Source organism: Sinohyriopsis cumingii, chromosome 15, assembly GCF_028554795.1.
Source record: "Sinohyriopsis cumingii isolate HCF-2022 chromosome 15, ASM2855479v2, whole genome shotgun sequence".
Taxonomy (NCBI): Eukaryota; Metazoa; Mollusca; class Bivalvia; order Unionida; family Unionidae; genus Sinohyriopsis; species Sinohyriopsis cumingii.
The window spans coordinates 94257800-94278834 of NC_142975.1; the positions used below are offsets into that span (position 1 = coordinate 94257800).

Consider the following 21035-nt stretch of genomic DNA (forward strand, 5'->3'; position numbering starts at 1 on the left):
ACAGCACCACTTATGACTGCCACAGGTGATACCATCCACATCAAGCGCAACAAGGGCAAGCAGATGGAGCATTGGGTGGTGTACTACTCAAAATTGTACTCCAGAGATAACCATGTGACCAATGATGCCCTCAGTGCCACTGAAAACTTCCCTCTCATGGCAGAACTGGGATGAGGGTGCAGAGCCTCAGGACATGAGAGATGCCAACATCATAACCGTGTACAAGAACCAGGGCGATAGAAGTGAATGCAACAACTACAGGGGCATATCCCTTCTCAGCATTTTGGGTAAAGTCTTCGTATGCATCATCCTGAACAGACTGCAGAAGCATGCTGACAGAGTGTATCCAGAGTCGCAGTGCAGGTTACGCGCAGAGAGGTCCACAATTGACATGATCTTCTCCGTCAGGCAACTGCAGGAGAAATGCAGTGAACAACACAGACCCATCTTCCTGGCCTTTATAGACCTCACCAAGGTATTCGATCTGGTCAGCACAGACAGACTCTTCAAAATCCTGTTAAAGACTGGATGCCCTCCAAAGCTGCTAAGCATGATACAGTCCTTCCATGATGACATGAAAGGCACAGTGCAGAGTGAAACAGGGCTGTGTCCTTGCCCCCATGCTCTTCGGCATCTTCTTCATTCTCCTCCTCAAGCCCGCCTTTGGGATGTCTACAGAAGGGATCTATCTGCACATGCAATCAGAGGGCAGACTGTTTAACCTGGCACGACTGAAGGCAAAGACCAAAGTGTGTGAAGCAACCATCAGAGACATGCTCTTCGCAGATGATGCTTCTCTAGCAACTCACACAGAAGCTGAGCTACAGTGCATGATGGATTGCTTTGCTAAAGCATGCGATGTGTTTGGGCTGACAATCAGCCTACAGAAAACAAACGTGATGGATCAGGATGCGGCCCATCCAAGCATCATCATCGGCAACTACAAACTTGAGGTAGTCAGTCACTTCATGTACCTTTGCTCTACTATCACCAACAACCATCTCGCTCGATGCTGAGCTCAACAAGCAGATTGGAAATGTATCAACAACTCTCGCCAGGTTGTTGCAGAGAGTGTGGAACAACAGTATGCTGACCTTTGAACACTAAGATCTTGTGTACATGGCTCTGTACAATTCACAAGAAAAAAGACTGAGCACCTTTTACATGCCATGCCTCCGACACATACTTGGGATCACCTGGAGTGATCGAGTAACAAACAACAAGATGCTTGAATGTGCCAAGATTCCCAGCATGGTCACACTGCTCCACCAATCTCAATATCGCATCAGATGACTGTGCCATGTATGTCGGATGGAAGATGGATGGATCCCCAAAGACATTCTTTATTCAAAACTTGCCTCTGTCAAAAGGATGATCAGACGGTCACATCTCCACTTCAAGGATATCTGCAAACGCGACATGAAAGCCCTTGACATCAATGTCAATACCTGGGAAGAGCTTGCTCTAGACAGGTTCAGCTGGTGACATGCTCTGATCACTGGTCTGAAAGCCGGTGAGGAAAAGCTATGCTTGCTAGCTGATGAAAAGCAATCACAAGGAAGAAGCAGCAGCTCCAACCCACGCAAAACTCATCCTTCAAGTGCAGCAAGGACTGTCACTCCCATGTTGGGCTACATAGCCACAGCAGATGCTGTGCAACCACCAACTGGGACATCTTTCATGGGTGCATATCAATGTCTCTTGAGACTAATGGATGCCAACTGGTAGTAAGCACTTCAAGTTTTGTCAAGAACATTTTTCTTTTATTTTTAATAATTTCTTTTTTTCTTTTTTACTTGAGGAAAAAGTGCTAGGGTTGGCAACTTAAACAGCGATGGTTGGCTGACCGAGAACTTTTATTTGTTTTGCCTGATATGACATTTTCGGTGTGCGGACAATCAGAATCTGGGAGATAATGTTATCTCATAGAATTTTTTTTAGATAATTGAAGGACTCTACATAATGCTCATAGCAGGTGCTTATCTACTTACTGCTTTAACATTTAAAAAATGCTTAAGTTATGGAAAGTTCTGGGAAATATTTCTTTTGCATTCTTCCATTGGTTGCTGAGCATGGAATTATCCAATCACAGCAGCCGATTCATCAAACAATCTTGTATGCACCAAAATAATAAATTTGAAAGTGGTCCATTGAAAGCAAACTGGTCTGTGAATACTTACATTATAAAGGAGTGGGTTCATCAATTGCCATAACTTGTTGTGTTATGCATATGATAATCCTATTCGCGGAAATGTTCGTAACCTCCTAAATATTGTTCAGCCAAGAAGGCAATCAAATATTACAATGTTGAAGATTTGGTGTCTGCAAGGTTGCCGAATTTTGGGATTACAGAAGAAATTATTTAAATGGATAAGAAGTTTGTTTCTCTTTTTATTATTTTACATTAAATTTGAAAAAGATAACATTTATTAGCTCTTGTTTCATAGGCCAGCTGTACATTGCATCAGTTTTTCAGTCAACTGCATATGCTTTTGGTGGGAATGGGGTTGTTTGGCAAACCATAAATACTGTATGATGTCATTTACCCACTAGGCGTTGCGCCATCAGCCATATTGTTTTCGGACAAACATGTAGGCGTTCAGTAAATCTTATTGTTGTTTTCATTTTTATCTCAATGTGATAGATTGTGTGTGTTGTAGAAGAGTGATTTTTAAAAAATAATTTTCGTGAAATAATGGTATGGAAATTGGACTGAGTGTTCCTGCTTCTATGTTTACTCCTTATAGATATATGATAATAGTCATAATAATAATAATAATAATAATAATAATGATAATAATAATAATCTCTTATTATTGTTGTTGTTTTTCTAATTTAATCTTTGTACGATTCAGATGTAATTCTTTGGAAGTGAATTACAAGACTATAGTACATTTTAATGACGAAAATTATTTAACTACGCTCATTTTGAATAGAGCAGAGCAAACTAACCCATTAACATTAGTTGAATTTAGAAGAAAAGAATTAATGGTTTTATTTATTTCTTATGATTATTAAACATGAAAATGAAGTCATGTTTAAAATCGTGGAAAGAACAATAACATCTGAAAAATATTTAAGGATTCGAAACTGGATCTTGGAATAACTGTGTACATAATTATTATAGTGCACTGAATCAGAATAATCGGTTTATAAATAGGGTTAAAGACATGTAAGAATAGAACAGAACATCCATGTGTATAGATTGTTAGGCAGGCAGCAAGACAATCTACAAAGCAAGCAATCAGATTCATTACTGCTGAAGTACACTGATGAAAAGCTATATTACTTTATCCATTTTCTTTAAGTACAGTAGTTTATAATTTAAATAACTACACTGGCCTGACATATTATATTATCATGTGTTTGTCGGAAATTATTGCTGCATTCTACTTTGAGATATGAGGTAGTGATTCGTGACATCACATGATGGCCACTGTTTAACAACCTTATAGACCTTGCAAACCCAGATAGTATATGCCCGTCATTTTGGGTGTAAATTTATGCACTATGTTCAAATGATTAATGCTCATGCATGTCATATGTTGATGATATTAAATAGTACTTAAACTGGATTTCTTTTGTTTGTCTAACTGAAAAGGAAATATAGCGTCCATGACACGAATCTCATGCTCTGTTTTACCTGTTGCATACAAATTTGCAAAAGGCAAGCATCACTGATCTCTTAACTTTATAAAGGATGTCAGGTTACATAGTTAAAAGGATTATTATTTTTATTTTTAAAGGCCATCATGCCAAACCACTTTTTTCTTCAGCAATAAATCAGGATATATGTATTTTTTCCCGCAAGTAATCAATTCCAATCACTAGTAAATGGCACATAATGTATACTATTTGAAAAATTTTCACTTTTTTTAAATTTAGGGTTAAAACAAGTAAAGATGCAAATCCACACTCACCAAAACCACCAATAGCATAGGCAACATCAAAACAAACTAAGATGGTAACGCCAAAACAAACTAAGACCGTAACGCCAAAACAAACTAAGACAGTAACGCCAAAACAAACTAAGACGGTAACGCCAAAACAAACTAAGACGGTAACGCCAAAACAAACTAAGACAGTAATGCCAAAACAAACTAGGACAGTAATGCCATAAATGTCCAAGGTAAGATAAGGACGAAGCAATTTCAAACTTTCTAAAAACTTTATATGCTACATGCATTGTGTCGTATCTTTAAGGGTTGATTACAGTAGCCTGGAACGCTGTATTATCGCTGTACTTAATGCTTTCCTATTTGTGTAAGATAAGTAGGATCATAAGCAATATTTTGTCAATTTTGGTCCATACTGGTTACCATGGGATGAAATTCCAAGCCTAACCGTGCAAGGACATGTGTGTCACTATCAGCATGTGACTTATAATCATCAACCATCAGACGATACACTGAATATATCTCATAATCAAAGCCAATGCAGGTATAGCAAGTTTGACTGGAGTTTTGTATGATAAACATCATAGCATGCACTTTACAAAAAAGTGATGTTGCACAAAAACATATTTGTGTCCTTACTAGCTTACTAACTTTACTTCTGTAAACAACCGATAGACGGCATGTATACAAAAATTAATCGGAAAATCCTGTTTGCCGTGATAATATAGAGCTTGCAATAATACTGCATTGGAGTATTCAGTGAACTAATGATACATTAATTTGAACTTTTCTGGCATTGAGCCAGGAAGAGAAAATAATCTTGACTGTATTTGTTATAAAATGTTTAGAATGATGGTCAAAATTTCAAAGAACAGTCAGTTATGGAAATATAGTATTTTCAGGTTTAATATCTTGTTTTCAACTAAAGGATTCAAAACATTATTTGTAAATTTAAGGCTGCCAATAACAGTTATGTTATATGTGTATTGTTTGATTTATTAGTTCATCACATTTCATATTTTCAACCAATATTGCTTTTTTACAGAACTGATCCAAACAAATGTCAGAATATCAAAGAGGTGATGATAAAGAAGAAAATCAGTGAAGTGCTAAAACCATCATGAAATCAGTATATAGATGGATGGATTTTCAAAATTAAATGGATAATAAAAGAACCTTATGGGGATTCTTAATATTTGGACCTTTTAGAAATTGTATTCTTTGAACAAATTAAAAATAAAATGTATTCTTATATTCCGTAATATTTACTTCATTATTGTTGGTCTGATGTTTTATGCCAGGGAGGTGTCCAAGGAATCCTTTGACGACACATCCTAGGAATCCTCAGACAATATGTCGTAGGAATCGTCGGACAATATGTCCTAGGAATCCTCAGACAATATGTCATATGAATCGTCAGACGATATGTCTTAGGGATCCTCGGACAATATATCCATGGAATTCTCAGAATGTTTGAAAACCATGGACATGTCCAAGGATTCCTAGGAAACCTCAGAGTCTTGACAATAAAAACCTTGGACACTGGTTTTAAAAAAATTTGTCCTTGGACTATTACCTTGGAAAGTCAGAAACCAATACTCTTAGGTTTTTCCTAGGAGTCACCAACCAATACTCCAAGGTTTTTCCTAGGAACATTTGTCTGAGGTTTCCTAGGAAACCTTGGAATATGTACAGCCAGGCTATTCCCTGCATACAAAATTGGGAGGGGGAGGTATGTTTGCAGATGCCATTCAAAAATTTTTGAGATAATTGTAAGAATTTGTTCAACATTCTTTTAATCAAAGATCAACCCTTACTTTCTACAAAATTGGGTAAAATGGCTCCGTAACCTATTTTTACTAATCTTTCAAATATTTTTAACAACTGGACACAATCTAAAATGTAACTGCCATTTCATGTGCGTTGTAGCAAGGCAACCATCAACCAAGCAAGCCAATCACAAAAAAAACTGCCATTATTATGTTTATTGTGTCAAGGCAAACATCAGCCAAGCAAGCCAGCAACAAAAAAACCTGCCATTATTATGTCTATTGTGTCAAGGCAAACATCAGTCAATCAAGCCAGCAACAAAAAAAACTGCCATTATTATGTTTATTGTGTCAAGGTAAACATCAGTCAATCAAGCCAGCAACAAAAAAACCTGCCATTATCATGTTTATTGTGTCAAGGCAAACATCAGCCAAGCAAGCCAGCAACAAAAAAACCTGCCATTATTATGTTTATTGTGTCAAGGCAAACATCAGCCAAGCAAGCCAGTAACAAAAAAAACTGCCATTATTATGTTTATTGTGTCAAGGCAAACATCAGTCAATCAAGCCAGCAACAAAAAAACCTGTCATTATCATGTTTATTGTGTCAAGGCAACATCAGCCAAGCAAGCCAGCAACAAAAAAAACCTGCCATTATCATGTTTATTGTGTCAAGGCAACATCAGCCAAGCAAACCAGCAACAAAAATACCTGCCATTATCATGTTTATTGTGTCAAGGCAAACATCAGCCAAACAAGACAGCAACAAAAAAAATAAACACATATAATGTTCATTTTGATAAGGTTAACACCAGCCAACAACAAACACATAACTGCCATATCATGTGCATTAAGACAAGGTAAACATCAGCCTAGGGAAAAACTTAAAACTTTATGTATGGATACATACTGTATATGGTCAAAGACATGATTTGTGAATGCATACTGTATATGGTCAAAGACATGATGTGTGGACACATACTGTATATGGTCAAAGACAATTGATGTGTGGATACATACTGTATATGGCAAAGACTTGATGTGTGGATACATACTGTATATGGTCAAAAACTCGATGTGTGGATACATACTGTATATGGTCAAAGACTTGATGTGTGGATACATACTGTATATGGTCAAAGACTTGATGTGTGGATACATACTGTATATGGCAAAGACTTGATGTGTGGATACATACTGTATATGGTCAAAGACTTGATGTGTGGATACATACTGTATATGGTCAAAGACTTGATGTGTGGATATATACTGTATATGGTCAAAGACTTGATGTGTGGATACATACTGTATATGGTCAAAGACTTGATGTGTGGATACATACTGTATATGGTCAAAGATTTTATGTATGGATGCACACTGTATATGGTCAAAGACATATCATACTTTGACGATTCAAACATTGGTACAAAACAGGGTCAACAGCTTATCAATTTGACAAAAATGAATTCATACACATTTCTTATGAGAACAGGAACATTGGTACAAAACAGGATCTACAGCTTATCAATCAACACAAATGAATTCCTACAGTTTTCTTACAAGAACAGGAACATTGGTACAAAACAGGATTTACAGCTTATCAATTCAACACAAATGAATTCCTAGTTTTCTTACAAGAACAGGAACATTGGTACAAAACAGGATCTACAGCTTATCAATTCAATACAAATGAATTCCTACAGTTTTCTTACAAGAACAGGAACATTGGTACAAAACAGGATCTACAGCTTATCAATCAACACAAATGAATTCCCCCAGTTTTCTTACAAGAACAGGAACATTTCGTTTAAAATTTCAGAAGTACAATACTGTACTATGGCACTAACTATGTACTATCACAAATACATATTTAGTGTTTTCAGTAAATTTATGAACTGCTGCTATTTAGCTTAGTATGGTGTTCTTAATATTTACAATATCTGGTTTTCCATGAATTAAATATTACATTTTTATTTAGTTGCCAGTAAGAAATATTAGTTGTACTTTTTTATGATATGTATTAATTCTTTGAGAACTTTAATATAATACCCATAATTTTAGGAAGCACTTAAAAACTGTTCTTGTGATAATAAATATCACATGGTTCCAGGTTTGTTTTCCATGGCTGCTACCAAAATACTGCTGTTAAGAACTAAAATCAGTGAAAAGTTCCATTGTCTAAAATTACCAATAGCATCATCTCTTGAATTAGGCTTGCTTACATTGTCCAAAATACCAACTGCCTTACCTGTTGAATTAGGCTTGCTACACATTGTCCAAAATACCACCTGCCTTACCTGTTGAATTAGACTTGGTTTGATGATGTTTGTGATCTCATTCCAAAATGAAGTATCATCCATTACTGTAGCAGTGAAATGATAGGAGCATGAAGTTAATAAATTTTAGCAGGCATCATACTGCCATACCTTGCAATCAAAAGCAGCAAAAAGGGCCATTGCTGTTTGATTTTTTTTTAAATTTGTAAAGGAATTAAGATGCAGAATATACAAATGAAAGAATTATATTGTATAACTGAGAGGTACCCTATACACTGAACCAAAAACTGCACAGACCAAGGCCTTTCATTGCACAATGTACTGACAGATCTGGGTCTATGCATTTATGAGTAATCAAAGCACATACAACATACACAATCATCTGACAGTTCATTATGCAATGGCAGATCAGGATCTATGCTGCTTGCAGTTGGATTTGACTTACAAGCAAGTATATATGGTATTTAATAGAGCTCTCCAAACTCATTACAAGTGACAATGTAATCACAATATCTTTAAATGATCAAAGTATAATTTAAAACATATTTAGGTAACAAATGCCAGCTTACTCTAGTGGTTTTGGGGTAAACTGCAGATAGATGTAAAAAATGAGAGAGAGAGAGATATAGCATAATAAGTCATAACCTCTCATAAGATGCGGAAATTTGAAATGAAAGTACTTTTCTCATTTTAACTTTCCCCTTGCTGAATAATAAAGAGAAATGAAAACAAAAACATGGCAAAACATTATTACGGCCAAATGGTGAAATTTAAATGCCATCTTAAAATCTCATGATTTTTCTTATTAATTAAATAGTTAAACTTGATAATTATTTTAAAACATTGGTATATTTGCTTATTTTCCCACTCTGATTTGTATGACAGCAATGTTAGTTAAAATGACATTACAAAAGCTGAAAATGTGCTAATGAACTGAAAACCACATTACAGTTCTTTGCAACTAATTTGTTTATTTAATTTTTTTAAAGCCATTGCTTTCTGAAAAAGTATCAGATATCATTTCAATTTCTTAAATTTCCACAAGAGTAATGAGCATTTCACAACACCTCATTGTACCAAGTTACTATATTCTGCAAATTAGCAAGTTCTGTTTCTTCACACATACACACACACATATGCACACTGTCAACCAAGCAGGGAGAGGAGACAAGGAAGATAGATGGAGATATGATTTCCCATTCAAAATAAGCTAATGTCTGGATCGAATAATAGTCAAGTTACACTCTACTGATGCAAACATCAAACTGTTAGTAATTCAATACATGTATAAAGTTTGCTTTTTCAAACAGCATTGAAAGCAAGTCTAATGAAATGTGCATGGTGATGGAGAATGTACCAATACTTACTTTAAATTGCCTCATATTAGGATATCCATGTGCTGGCAAAAGTTCTCCATGGGTGTACACATTAATTCCAGCACTTTCTGCTACCTTAAGAATGGTTGCAAGGTCCCTCATGTCATGTCCCGATACCAGAATAGCCTAAATAATAATAATAACAATAATAATAATAATGTATTACGATGATTAGATGCAGTAGTATTTCTCTCGTCCACAACAGTCTGTATTGATTTTATTTCTATCTGGTATTTTTCTCTTGGGATAAAAACTTGACCTCTTGCCTTTGACCTAAATAGATTCCTGTGGTACTCAAGCTATTCCCAGGAGTTAGGTAGTAGATCCAGTTAAAGTGCTATTCCTCATATATGTAGGTTGTCCCCTAGCTTGTGAGATATTACTCCCAGTGCTTCCATCATAATTGGTACAATCTTTGTCTAAATCTGTATACCTGTCTCAAATATTCTGGCCAAGTCACTGTACATTATTACCTTTACCATATCCTTGCCAAATCATTGGACATTGTTACCTTTACCTTATTCTTGCCAAATCATTGGACATTGTTACCTTTACCTTATTCTTGCCAAATCATTGGACATTGTTACCTTTACCTTATTCTTGCCAAATCACTGGACATTGTTACCTTTACCTTATACGGGCCAAACCACCATACTTTGTCACTTTTACCTTATTCAGGCCATGTCACTGTATTTTATTAGCTTATTCTTTGTTTACAACATAATTCTTCTTCTTCTTCTTCTTCTAGATCATGATGACTAATTTTTTTATATCCATAGCATAGTTGACTGGTATATAAAGGCATATCTGATTGAGATGTATAGGCATAGTTGACTGATATGTAAAGGCATAGTTGACTGGTATGTAAAGACATAGTTGACTGGTATATAAAGGCATATCTGATTGAGATGTATAGGCATAGTTGACTGGTATGTAAAGGCATAGTTGACTGGTATATAAAGGCATATCTGATTGAGATGTAAAGGCATAGTTGACCGATATGTAAAGGCATAGTTGACTGGTATATAAAGGCATATCTGATTGAGATGTATAGGCATAGTTGACTGGTATGTAAAGGCATAGTTGACTGGTATATAAAGGCATATCTGATTGAGATGTATAGGCATAGTTGACTGGTATATAAAGGCATAGTTGACTGGTATATAAAGGCATATCTGATTGAGATGTATAGGCATAGTTGACCGATATGTAAAGGCATAGTTGACTGGTATATAAAGGCATATCTGATTGAGATGTAAAGGCATAGTTGACCGATATGTAAAGGCATAGATGAAAGGTATATAAAGGCATAGTTGAGTGATATGTAAAGACATAGTTGACTGATATGTGAAGGCATAATTGACTGATAGGTAAAGGCATAGTTGACTGATATCTAAAGGCATAGTTGACTTTGATGTCACCAATATTCTAAAGCATATTTGCATTCGACTTGCTATGTTACATATATTTTCAAGAGTATCATAAACAGTATTGCAATGTTATAATCGATGTGACTAATCCATATTTTGACACTATGATTACCTTGCAAGTTGGATTTTGAACTTTCAGTGATTTAGCTGGTTTTAAGATGTTCCCTTGTAAACTAACTCAGCTTCACCTAATTTACATTTCATCTTGATTCTTTTACAAAATGGTGCCAAACTCCCTGGGTTAACAAACTAACATTTAAATACCAATTTTCTATTAAAATATTTCCAAAACAATATTCTAATCTGAATGTTAGTATATTTGTTTCACCTCTAATATTATCCATACACTTACTACACACAGACCAAGGGGCCCTGAGTGGCTGAGTGGTCTAAAGCGCTCTCCGTTATGGATCACTGTCATCTCACCTCCTTCTGTGTGGGTTAAAGTCTCGAATTCAGCCAATGTGGGTATGTGAGAAAGCTTGCCAGTAACTTCTCGTGGGTCAGTGGCTCTTTCCATCATTTTCCCTGGATCTTCCTCCACCAATAATAATGGCTGCCATGTATAGCCTATCGTGTGCTGAAAAATGGCGCTAAATCCTACAACAACAACGACGTCAACACAAAGACCAAGCATACACTGGAGATCTGTATGTCCATACACTTAATACACACTGACCAAGCATACACTGGAGATCGTATGTCCATACACTTACTACACACAGACCAAGCATACACTGGAGATCTGTATGTCCATACACTTACTACACACAGACCAAGCATACACTGGAGATCGTATGTCCATACACTTACTACACACAGACTAACTATACACTGGTGATTTAAATATATCCATACACTTACTACACACAGACCAAGCATACACTGCAGATCATATGTCCATACACTTACTACACACAGACCAACCATACACTGGTGATTTAAATATATCCATACACTTACTACACACAGACCATGCATACACTGGAGATCTGTATGTCCATACACTTAATACACACAATTATGAGCATAAACTGGAGATTTGTATGTCCATACATTTATTACACACAAATCTTTGCATACACTGGAGATCTATGTGTCCATACATTTATTACACACAAATCTTTGCATAAACTGGAGATCTGTATGTCCATACACTTAATACACACAAATCTGAGCATACACTGGATATATGTATGTCCATACACTTATTACATACAAATCTGAGCATACACTGGATATATGTATGTCCATACACTTATTACATACAAATCTGAGCATACACTGGATATATGTATGTCCATACACTTAATACACACAAATCTGAGCATACACTGGATATATGTTATGTCCATACACTTATTACATACAAATCTGAGCATACACTGGAGATCTGTAGGTCCATACACTTATTACATACAAATCTGAGCATACACTGGAGATCTGTATGTCCATGTGCTTATTACACAAAAATCTGCATATACACTGGAGATCTGTATATCCATACGCTTACTACACAAGAATCTAAGCATAAACTGGAGATATGTAGGTCAATACACTCATTACATACAAGTCTAAGCATATGCTGGAGATCTATGTCCATACACTTATTACACACAAATAAGTGCATACACTGGAGATCTGTATGTCCATACACTTATTACACACAAATAAGTGCATACACTGGAGATCTGTATATCCACACACTTATTACACACAAATCTGAACATACACTGGAGATCTCTATGTCCATACACTTGTTTACACGTAAGTCCAAGCATACACTGGAGATATGTTTGTCCATGAACTTATTACACACAGTCCAAGTGTATAATGGAGATCTGTAAGTCAATATAATTATTACATATGTTTCCAAACATAAATTGGAGATTCTCTCATTCATCTGATCTTAATTACTCTGTGGTAAAAAAGGATCAGCAATATTGCATACAAAAAGAACGAAATATCTCAAATGCCTCTAAACTCTCAATTATTTTTAATATATGAAAGAAAGTTCAACTCTCTGTGACCTATAATTTATGAAAAAATATGTCAAGCCAAGAATTTTCAACTGTCTTTGATCTATAGCGTATGAAAGAAACATTTGTCAAGCCAATAATTTCAACTGTCAGTGCTCTATAACATATGAAAGAACATTTGTCAAGCCAATAGTTTTCAACTGTCAGTGATCTATAATGTATCAATGAAACATCTGTCTTACCAATTTTCAACTGTCAATGATAGATTGTGTATGAAATAAACATTTGTCAAGCCATGAATCTCAAAAGGGAGTAATCAGTTATCTGGAATTTAAAAAGGGAGCAACCAGTTATTTGGGATGTCAGATAAAAGAGTTCTGGTAATGTAATATAAAATACATATATTTTCTAGGAGGAATATATCTCTTTTTGTTTGAAAATTCCTTCTGTGAACACAACAATGTACAAATATTATGGATTTCTGGACATCACTCATGAAGTAACTGTCAGCATCTGATGCAGCTTAATTGGCCAAATGTGAGGTCAAAACCTAATATGGAATGTTGTGGGGTTCTAGTACAGCATAACAATATCTGATTTTATCAAACTGATGAAACAAATAATTACAAGTCATCACTTTTCAGTCAGTATTTTGGTCATTCTTTTAACCCTAATTTTTAGACTTTTAAAACAACAAACAAAATGGCTCCTAGCTGACTTGAATACAAGGCTACAGTCTTAACATCTACGAAGAAGAAATCTCCCATTGTTACCTTTCCTTCTTTAGGCTTAGTGCTGACTCTGGTAGGGGAAGGAATACCAAACTGCTTTCTGTGACCATTGTCCAGTAGCTCCAATACACGCATATTTGTCTCCCCTACTCTGAGAGCCATTTCCAGATTCTTACCCAGATCCATTTTATCAACGATACTGCCAGTCTCCAGAAAGTCAAAAGCCTGCCCATATATAACACAAAGCTATAACAATTGACACAAAATTGTTTGGTATAACATGAGGAAACAAATTAGCAGAAAAAAAGCACTAACCTGATTTGTTTAATTCAATGAACAAAACAGAATCACAATCATTTATTGGGCAAAATCTGATAATTTTTATCAAAAAAGTAGCTCTCTAAAAGAGAATATTTTTTTACAATCAAACAGAATGATGAGGCACAACAGAATCGTTAGACATAACATAATGGTTAGACACAACAGAATGCTTAGACACAACAGAATGGTTAGACACAACATAATGGTTAGACATAACAGATAGCTTAGACACAACAGAATGCTTAGACATAACAGAATGGTTAAACATAACAGAATGATTATCCACATCACAATGATTAGATACAATGCAATGCTTAGACACAAAAGTATGGTTAGACATAACAGAATTAGACTCAACATAATGATGACACAACACAATGCTTAGACAACATAATGATGACACAACACAATGCTTAGACAACACAATGCTTAGACAACACAATGCTTAGACACAACATGATGATTAAACATAACAGAAAGCTTGGACACAACAGAATGGTTAAGATATAAAATTATGCTTAGACACAACAGAATGATTAAACACAACAGAATGGTAAGATATAACAGAATAGGTAGACATAACATAATGATTAGACACAACTGAATGATTAGAAACAACACAATACTTAGACACAACAGAATGGTTAGACGCAACACAACCATTACACACAACACAATGCTTAGACACAACAGAATGGTTAGACTTAACAGAAAGATTAAACACAACATAAAGATTAGACACAACACAATGCTTAGACACAACAGAATGGTTATGTGTGTGTGTGTGATTAGGTTTTTAACGTAGCTTTAACAATTTTTCAGTCATATCGCTACGATGTCTGCAGTGTGGCAATTTAGAGTGATGTCTAGCACTAAGGCACCACAGACATGTAGCATGATGTCCCACCCAGTCACATTATCCTAACACCAGGCCAACCAGTCCTAACACTAACCTCTTAATCATGAGTGCCTAGCAAGGCAGTTATTAGTATCATTTTTGTAAGTCTTTGGTATGAATCGGCTGGGGTTTGAACCCACGACCTCCCACTTCCAAGGCAGATGCTCTAACCACTAGGCCACCCGAGTGGTAACACATAATGGTTAGACAAAACAGAATGATTAGACCCAACACAATGACTAACACAACACAATGCTTAGACACAAAAGAATGGTTAGGCACAACACAATGCTCAGACACAACAGAATGATCAGACACAACACAATGATTAGACACAGCACAATGCTTAGACATAACAGAATGGTTAGACACAACACAGTGCTTAGACACAACAGAATGATTAGGCACAACACAATGATTAGACACAAAATAATGGTTAGACATAACAGAATGTCTGGACGTAACAGTATTATTAGACACAACAGAATGGTTAGACACAACAGAATGGCTAGATATAACAGAATGTTTAGACACAACATAATTATTTGACACAACAGAATGATAGAAACAATATGATACTTTATCTGAAAGAGAACTTGGTGCTTATTTACATAAATTATGTGCAAGATAGGCTGCAGGCTATAAGACTGATCATTGCTTTAAGACTGACCATGGCTATTAGACCGAGCATGGCAATCAGACTGACATGTTTATCAGACTAACCATGGCTATCAGATTAACCATGGCTATAGTTTTTTCAGGATTATGAATAAGAAACCTGCTGCATATGCATTTTTTATTTTCAGCCCGTAAAATTTTTTTGGCCATGTTCCACCTGATTTTAGGTTGATTCAGGGTGCATTCCACTTTAAAAAAAAACAAATTTCAGACGGACTTAGGTGGACTGGGAATACTCCTATAGTGATAAACTGAATCCGTCTAATTCTTAAGCATACTATTTCTCTTTTTCATCCTAAAGGATCATTGTTTGATGGAAAAGTTCTGATTGTTCAGTTCATTTTCCTACTGTAAGATGGATTTTGAACTTTACCAAATGAACTACCAACATAAATGAATCTTTGGACTTATAAAATTTGGTGCAAGGCAGGTTTTCAACTTGATCTGATGTTTACTCTGAGAAACAAGTTTTTTTGCATCCTATTAAAATATGCTCTACAAAAATCATACCCTAGTGAAAATGTGACTGAAATTTCAGTGAAACTGCATTGAACATTCAGTGGCATCTCAAATGTCCTTTTTTAACCAAAATTATGATATTTCACCACATTTTAGATTCTGCCAAAGTTTCTGAAAATATATTTGAGATTTTGTAATTGAAATTTCACTGACTGCCAAAATTCCTGAAAATATCAGTGAGAATTTGTGATTGAAATTTCACAGAGATATTGCCAAAATGTCTGAAAATATAGTGATATTTTGTGATTGTAATATGACTGACATTTAATAAAAAATATAAGAAACATTACTGTAAAGATATATAAAAAAATATTCATTCTATTTTAATAATTTAATTTTTGTTTCTTGTACAATTTCATTGAATTCAGCAACATTTATATTTCATGTTTCTGAGAGCTGTAATTTTATTGTTCATTTTGAGAACAATAACTTCTTTTCACATCTTTGTTATATTTCTTTTTCAAATTTTTCTTGTTGTTGTTGTTGTATTTCTGTTTAATTTCAATTCAATTTAATGGCCCTAAAACAAGATTATTTTCATGTTTTCTGTTTTAAAGCAGAATTTGACTTTTCTCCAGATCTGAATCTGATTTTCCTTGATATGGACCATTTTAAAAAAAATATAAATCTCTGTCCTGTCCAATTCCACAATGATCATTTGAATAAGTATTTGTTCCATATACTATTTAACAGATTATCGCTATAAAGAGTGTTCTGATTGGTCAAAAGTTGGTATTTGCCCATTGTATCTTCACGTAATGGAAACTTATAGGATGAGCATGCAGGCCAAACATGGCATTTCATATTTTCAAGCGGGATACAAGACTGAATAACAATTTGAAAAATGTGCAGCAAGGAGAACAGTTTGAATGCAAAGTTGGTGAGAATGAATGAGGTCAATCTGTATGAAAACTGAATGCCAGGACAAGCATTCTGCGATCTGTGCCATAAGGAATTTAACAACAATTAATGGCTTTACAATAGCGACTAACATGCTATATATGACAAGGAATTGACCCTGGATGATCTCGAAGTAATACACCTCCAAAATGAATCATTTCCAGAATTTAAGAAGGGACAGAGTATAGATCACCAGTGGGGAATGGTTGATATTGTTGCCAGATACCCATGTCTAACAAAGATATCTTTGAAGAGTTTTTCTTAACCCACAATAAGAATAACCCTTCAATAACGTGAGTGGTATTATTGTATATATTATCAAATATTCTAGTTGTATTAGAATTCAGAGTAAAATAACAGTAATTGTATCGTGATAAACATTTGTCAGGGCTGCTTATGGAACAAGGACTCATTCAAGCAACCACAACAGCATCATAGATTGTAAATTCAAAAGTCAAGTCTGCAGCACAACTTCCATATCTCTTTTATGTCATATAATTAAAACAGCTGTATAACTGTGTTTCATGTACACTGAAATATTACCCTGGCTAATAAATTCCTGTTTAATTTATGTCCATTGTTTATTCGAAACCTTTAGAAATATATGAGAAAATTTAATGAAACTTCAGTAAAATACTATAACATGGTCAATTTAACTTTGGTGAAATCTCAACAATATTTTAGCAAGCTCTCACCAAACTTTCAATGAATTGTATGCAAGATCTCCAGAATTTCAGTGAAATGAAAAAGACATGAATGATGCCATCACGGAACAGATTTTGTATGCAAGAAAGAAAATGAGGACATAAAAACTTAAATCTTAATTGATAATGTCTGTCAAAATAAACTTTATGATCCATTTTAAAATTTATTGCGATAACCTATCATTGATTCCCAATAATTTCTAAGCATTAATAGGCTGTTTAATAGAAATCTGGAGCAGACTGTTTTATTGGATGATATTTATGTAAACAATTTAGGCAGCTTTTCTTTAGACAGAAATCTTAGACAAATTTTTAGTTAAGGAGGAATTTTTTTCAGGTGTATTTTTATTTCAGGTGGAAATTTTAGATGGAATTTTTTTGTTTAAGCGCAATCTTGGGACATTTAAGTTTTAGATTTCGTCTAAAATTCCATCCTGAATCAACCTAAAGTCTGCTTGAAATGTGTATGAGCTTCTTTAAGTTTCTGATTTAGGCAGAAAATGCTAACAAAAAAATCTGAAATCCACCTCTGGTAGAAATCCATTTCAGTTAATGAAAACTCTGGTAGAAATCCATTTCAGTTAACGAAAACTCTGGTAGAAATCCATTTCAGTTAATAAAAACTCTGGTAGAAATCCATTTCGGTTAATGAAAACTCTGGTAGAAATCCATTTCAGTTTCCATTTCAGTTAACGAAAACTCTGGTAGAAATCCATTTCAGTAAACTCTGGTAGAAATCCATTTCAGTTAACGAAAACTCTGGTAGAAATCCATTTTGGTTAATGAAAACTCTGGTAGAAATCCATTTCAGTAAGTCCAATCCACATTATTTGTATTAAGCTCACTGAAGAACCAACAAAAATCTAAATGACCTTTGACTTAACCTTAAGTCAGGTAGGTCTGATTTTAAAGATAGCTGCCAAGCTTCAGTCTCTATTGTGTGGCCATTTTTGTGGGATGATTTGCATCATTTTCATTAGGAATGACAATAAATTATAAGAAGATTTTATGACAACCTTTTTTGTGTGACCATCTATTCAAAGGAACAGTGATAACAAGATTTTCAAGATGGCAAACTTAATGGTTACCATGTTGTATCTCAGAGGGTGCCACTTTCATTAAGGACTCACTACCTGTTACAAAAAGTCTTTTAGTGAAAATTCAAGGCTGATGCAGTCGGTGTATGAGAAATAGCCATTACAATATTTTAAAGATGGCCACAAAATTGCTCATTTTGGAGACTGGATTATCATGTATTTGATGTGAAACCTAAGGTAAACAAATATTGCGTCTGAAGGAAAACTGCAGAATAATATAACCAATAATTCATTATGAGTAACCATAACATGATTTGTAAGATGCCCACTATGGTGGCTTTGTTTTGGAAGTCATGTTTGCCCCATTTTCATTTAGAACCTAGTACAAGAAATGCTTTAGTAAACAGGAATATGACCATCTATCCAAGCAGTCATAATATATGCATGATGGCTGCCATGGTAACCTTCTCGGTGATAAAATCAGCATTTTCTTTATTTAGGCTAGGCTATATATCATAAAACCTTTTTTCTTTCAGAAACACTACATCAATGCAACCATCCATTCCAGAGATGTCATCATAACAACCAATCATTCAGGAGAATTCACCATAAAAAGTTTTTTTACAATGACTTCCATAACATTCAATTTGAAGGATGAATCAGCACCATTTCATTCAGAACCAATTATACAGCATATGAACTGTTTCAGTGCATTGGATGGTGTCAACATAATCATCCATGTATGGTGAAAATATATATCATGATTTTCAAGAGGTAGATGTTGTGGCCTATTTGAAATCAAATAAGCACTGTTTTCTGATTTATTACAATACCATAAGAAGTATTTAAGTGCAAACTCAGTGCCAAAAGGAGCATCTTCACAGACTGAATCGTTATAACATGACTGTCAAGATAGCAATGCCAATAAAACTTGTCAGTAACGGTGTAACTATTACTGTTTCCAAATAATACCTAAAGACCATGCTAAACCAAAATCAAACCTTAAACTGGATCTACGAATAGTTTCCAAATCACACTGAAAGGACCATGCTAAATCAAAATGAAATGTTAAATCAAGTCTATGAATGGTTTCCAAATAATACCTAAAAGATCATGCTAAACCAAAATGAAAACTTAAATCGAGTCTATAAATGGTTTCCAAATAATACCTAAAAGACCATGATAAATTACAAAGAAATTTTAAATCGATTTGATGAATGGTTTCCAAATAATACCTAAAAGACCATGCTAAACCACAAAGAAATGTTAAATCGATTCTATGAATGGTTTCCAAATCACAACTAAAGGACCATGCTAAACCACAAAGAAATATTAAATCAATTCTATGAATGGTTTCCAACTAATACCTAAAAGACCATGCTAAACCAAAATGAAAAGTTATATCAAGTCTATGAATGGCTTTATTATTACTAACAGCTAGAATAATAGTTTAAATACTTCATACCTATGCACAACCCCTTAACATGTTTGATACTTGTAACATTATTGTCTAGCAAACATAAACACAAAAGTCATGTTAACATACAGTCACTGAAACAATGTCAGACTGTAGTGACCCATATTTGGTACGTGTAATATGACATTAAATTAAATGAAGTTTATCTGCTTTACATTTAAAAGAATGTTCAACTGTCAGAATTGAATTTTAACCCCATACCTCGAAGATGAATTTTGACACTGTTGGATCAAATTCTCCCAGCGCTGCTGCATGACTAGCATACGCAGCCAGTCCCTTAATACCATACAGTACCATGTGACGCACACCAGCTACATCGGCCCCATAAAAATCCCGCTCTGCCTCCACACCAAACTTTCTCCCTTAAAAATACAAATTCAATATTCCATTAAAGAACTCAGCAGAAAAGCCAGCAAAAGGTCACATAACTTAGGGGGAAACTTGTCCTCTTTTGAGGGCATGAAAATGGTGTACAAGCAATATATCACATGATTATAAGGCAGTGAATGTTGCATGCAAAAACCAAACACTTATGATGTATAAATGCATATACAGTGCCGTAATCACTAATTACATTGCTCATCTCTGTGCAATTCATAATTACCTGTTGCCACTTAATTAAATATCATGCAGAAAATTTAAATAATCCGACTAAAATGATTCTATGAAACGTTGACCATTGTGATGGGGGATACAGAATAAATAAAAAAAATTAAAAACATGACCATTTTATATGGCATCAGAACACAGATACTCAAAAGCGTTAATCAAAGACCAATATATACTTGTTTTGTTTTACATTTTTTAAAACCAATGTTTATTAAATCTACTTTAGAAATAATATCAATGTCCATCAGAAAACGCCTAATTAGAACATCAAAGGCTTGGAATAATCTTGAAATTAGTAGTCATGATTAGAAGGATAGTTTATTCATTAATAATTACCTTGATTAAGCATAGACTAGTCCTCATGAAAATCTTCATTTTCACTCACCCAATTCCAATAATCATTTCCATGTACATTACATAGGTGAACCTGCTGCT

General features: G+C 34.7%; 1 protein-coding gene across 1 annotated transcript in view; it reads right to left on the bottom strand.

Moving 5' to 3' along the window:
• LOC149782338 (uncharacterized) overlaps positions 1–21035 on the bottom strand; it is a 55544-nt gene that overhangs the window by 7079 nt on the left and 27430 nt on the right. Inside the window, exons 4-6 of the mRNA XM_089933717.1 lie at positions 20193–20353; positions 13500–13682; positions 9309–9443 (exon numbers count right to left, since the gene is read on the bottom strand). Coding sequence (XP_089789843.1) covers positions 9309–9443; positions 13500–13682; positions 20193–20353 — 479 coding nt within the window. The remainder of the gene's footprint in view (positions 1–9308; positions 9444–13499; positions 13683–20192; positions 20354–21035) is intronic.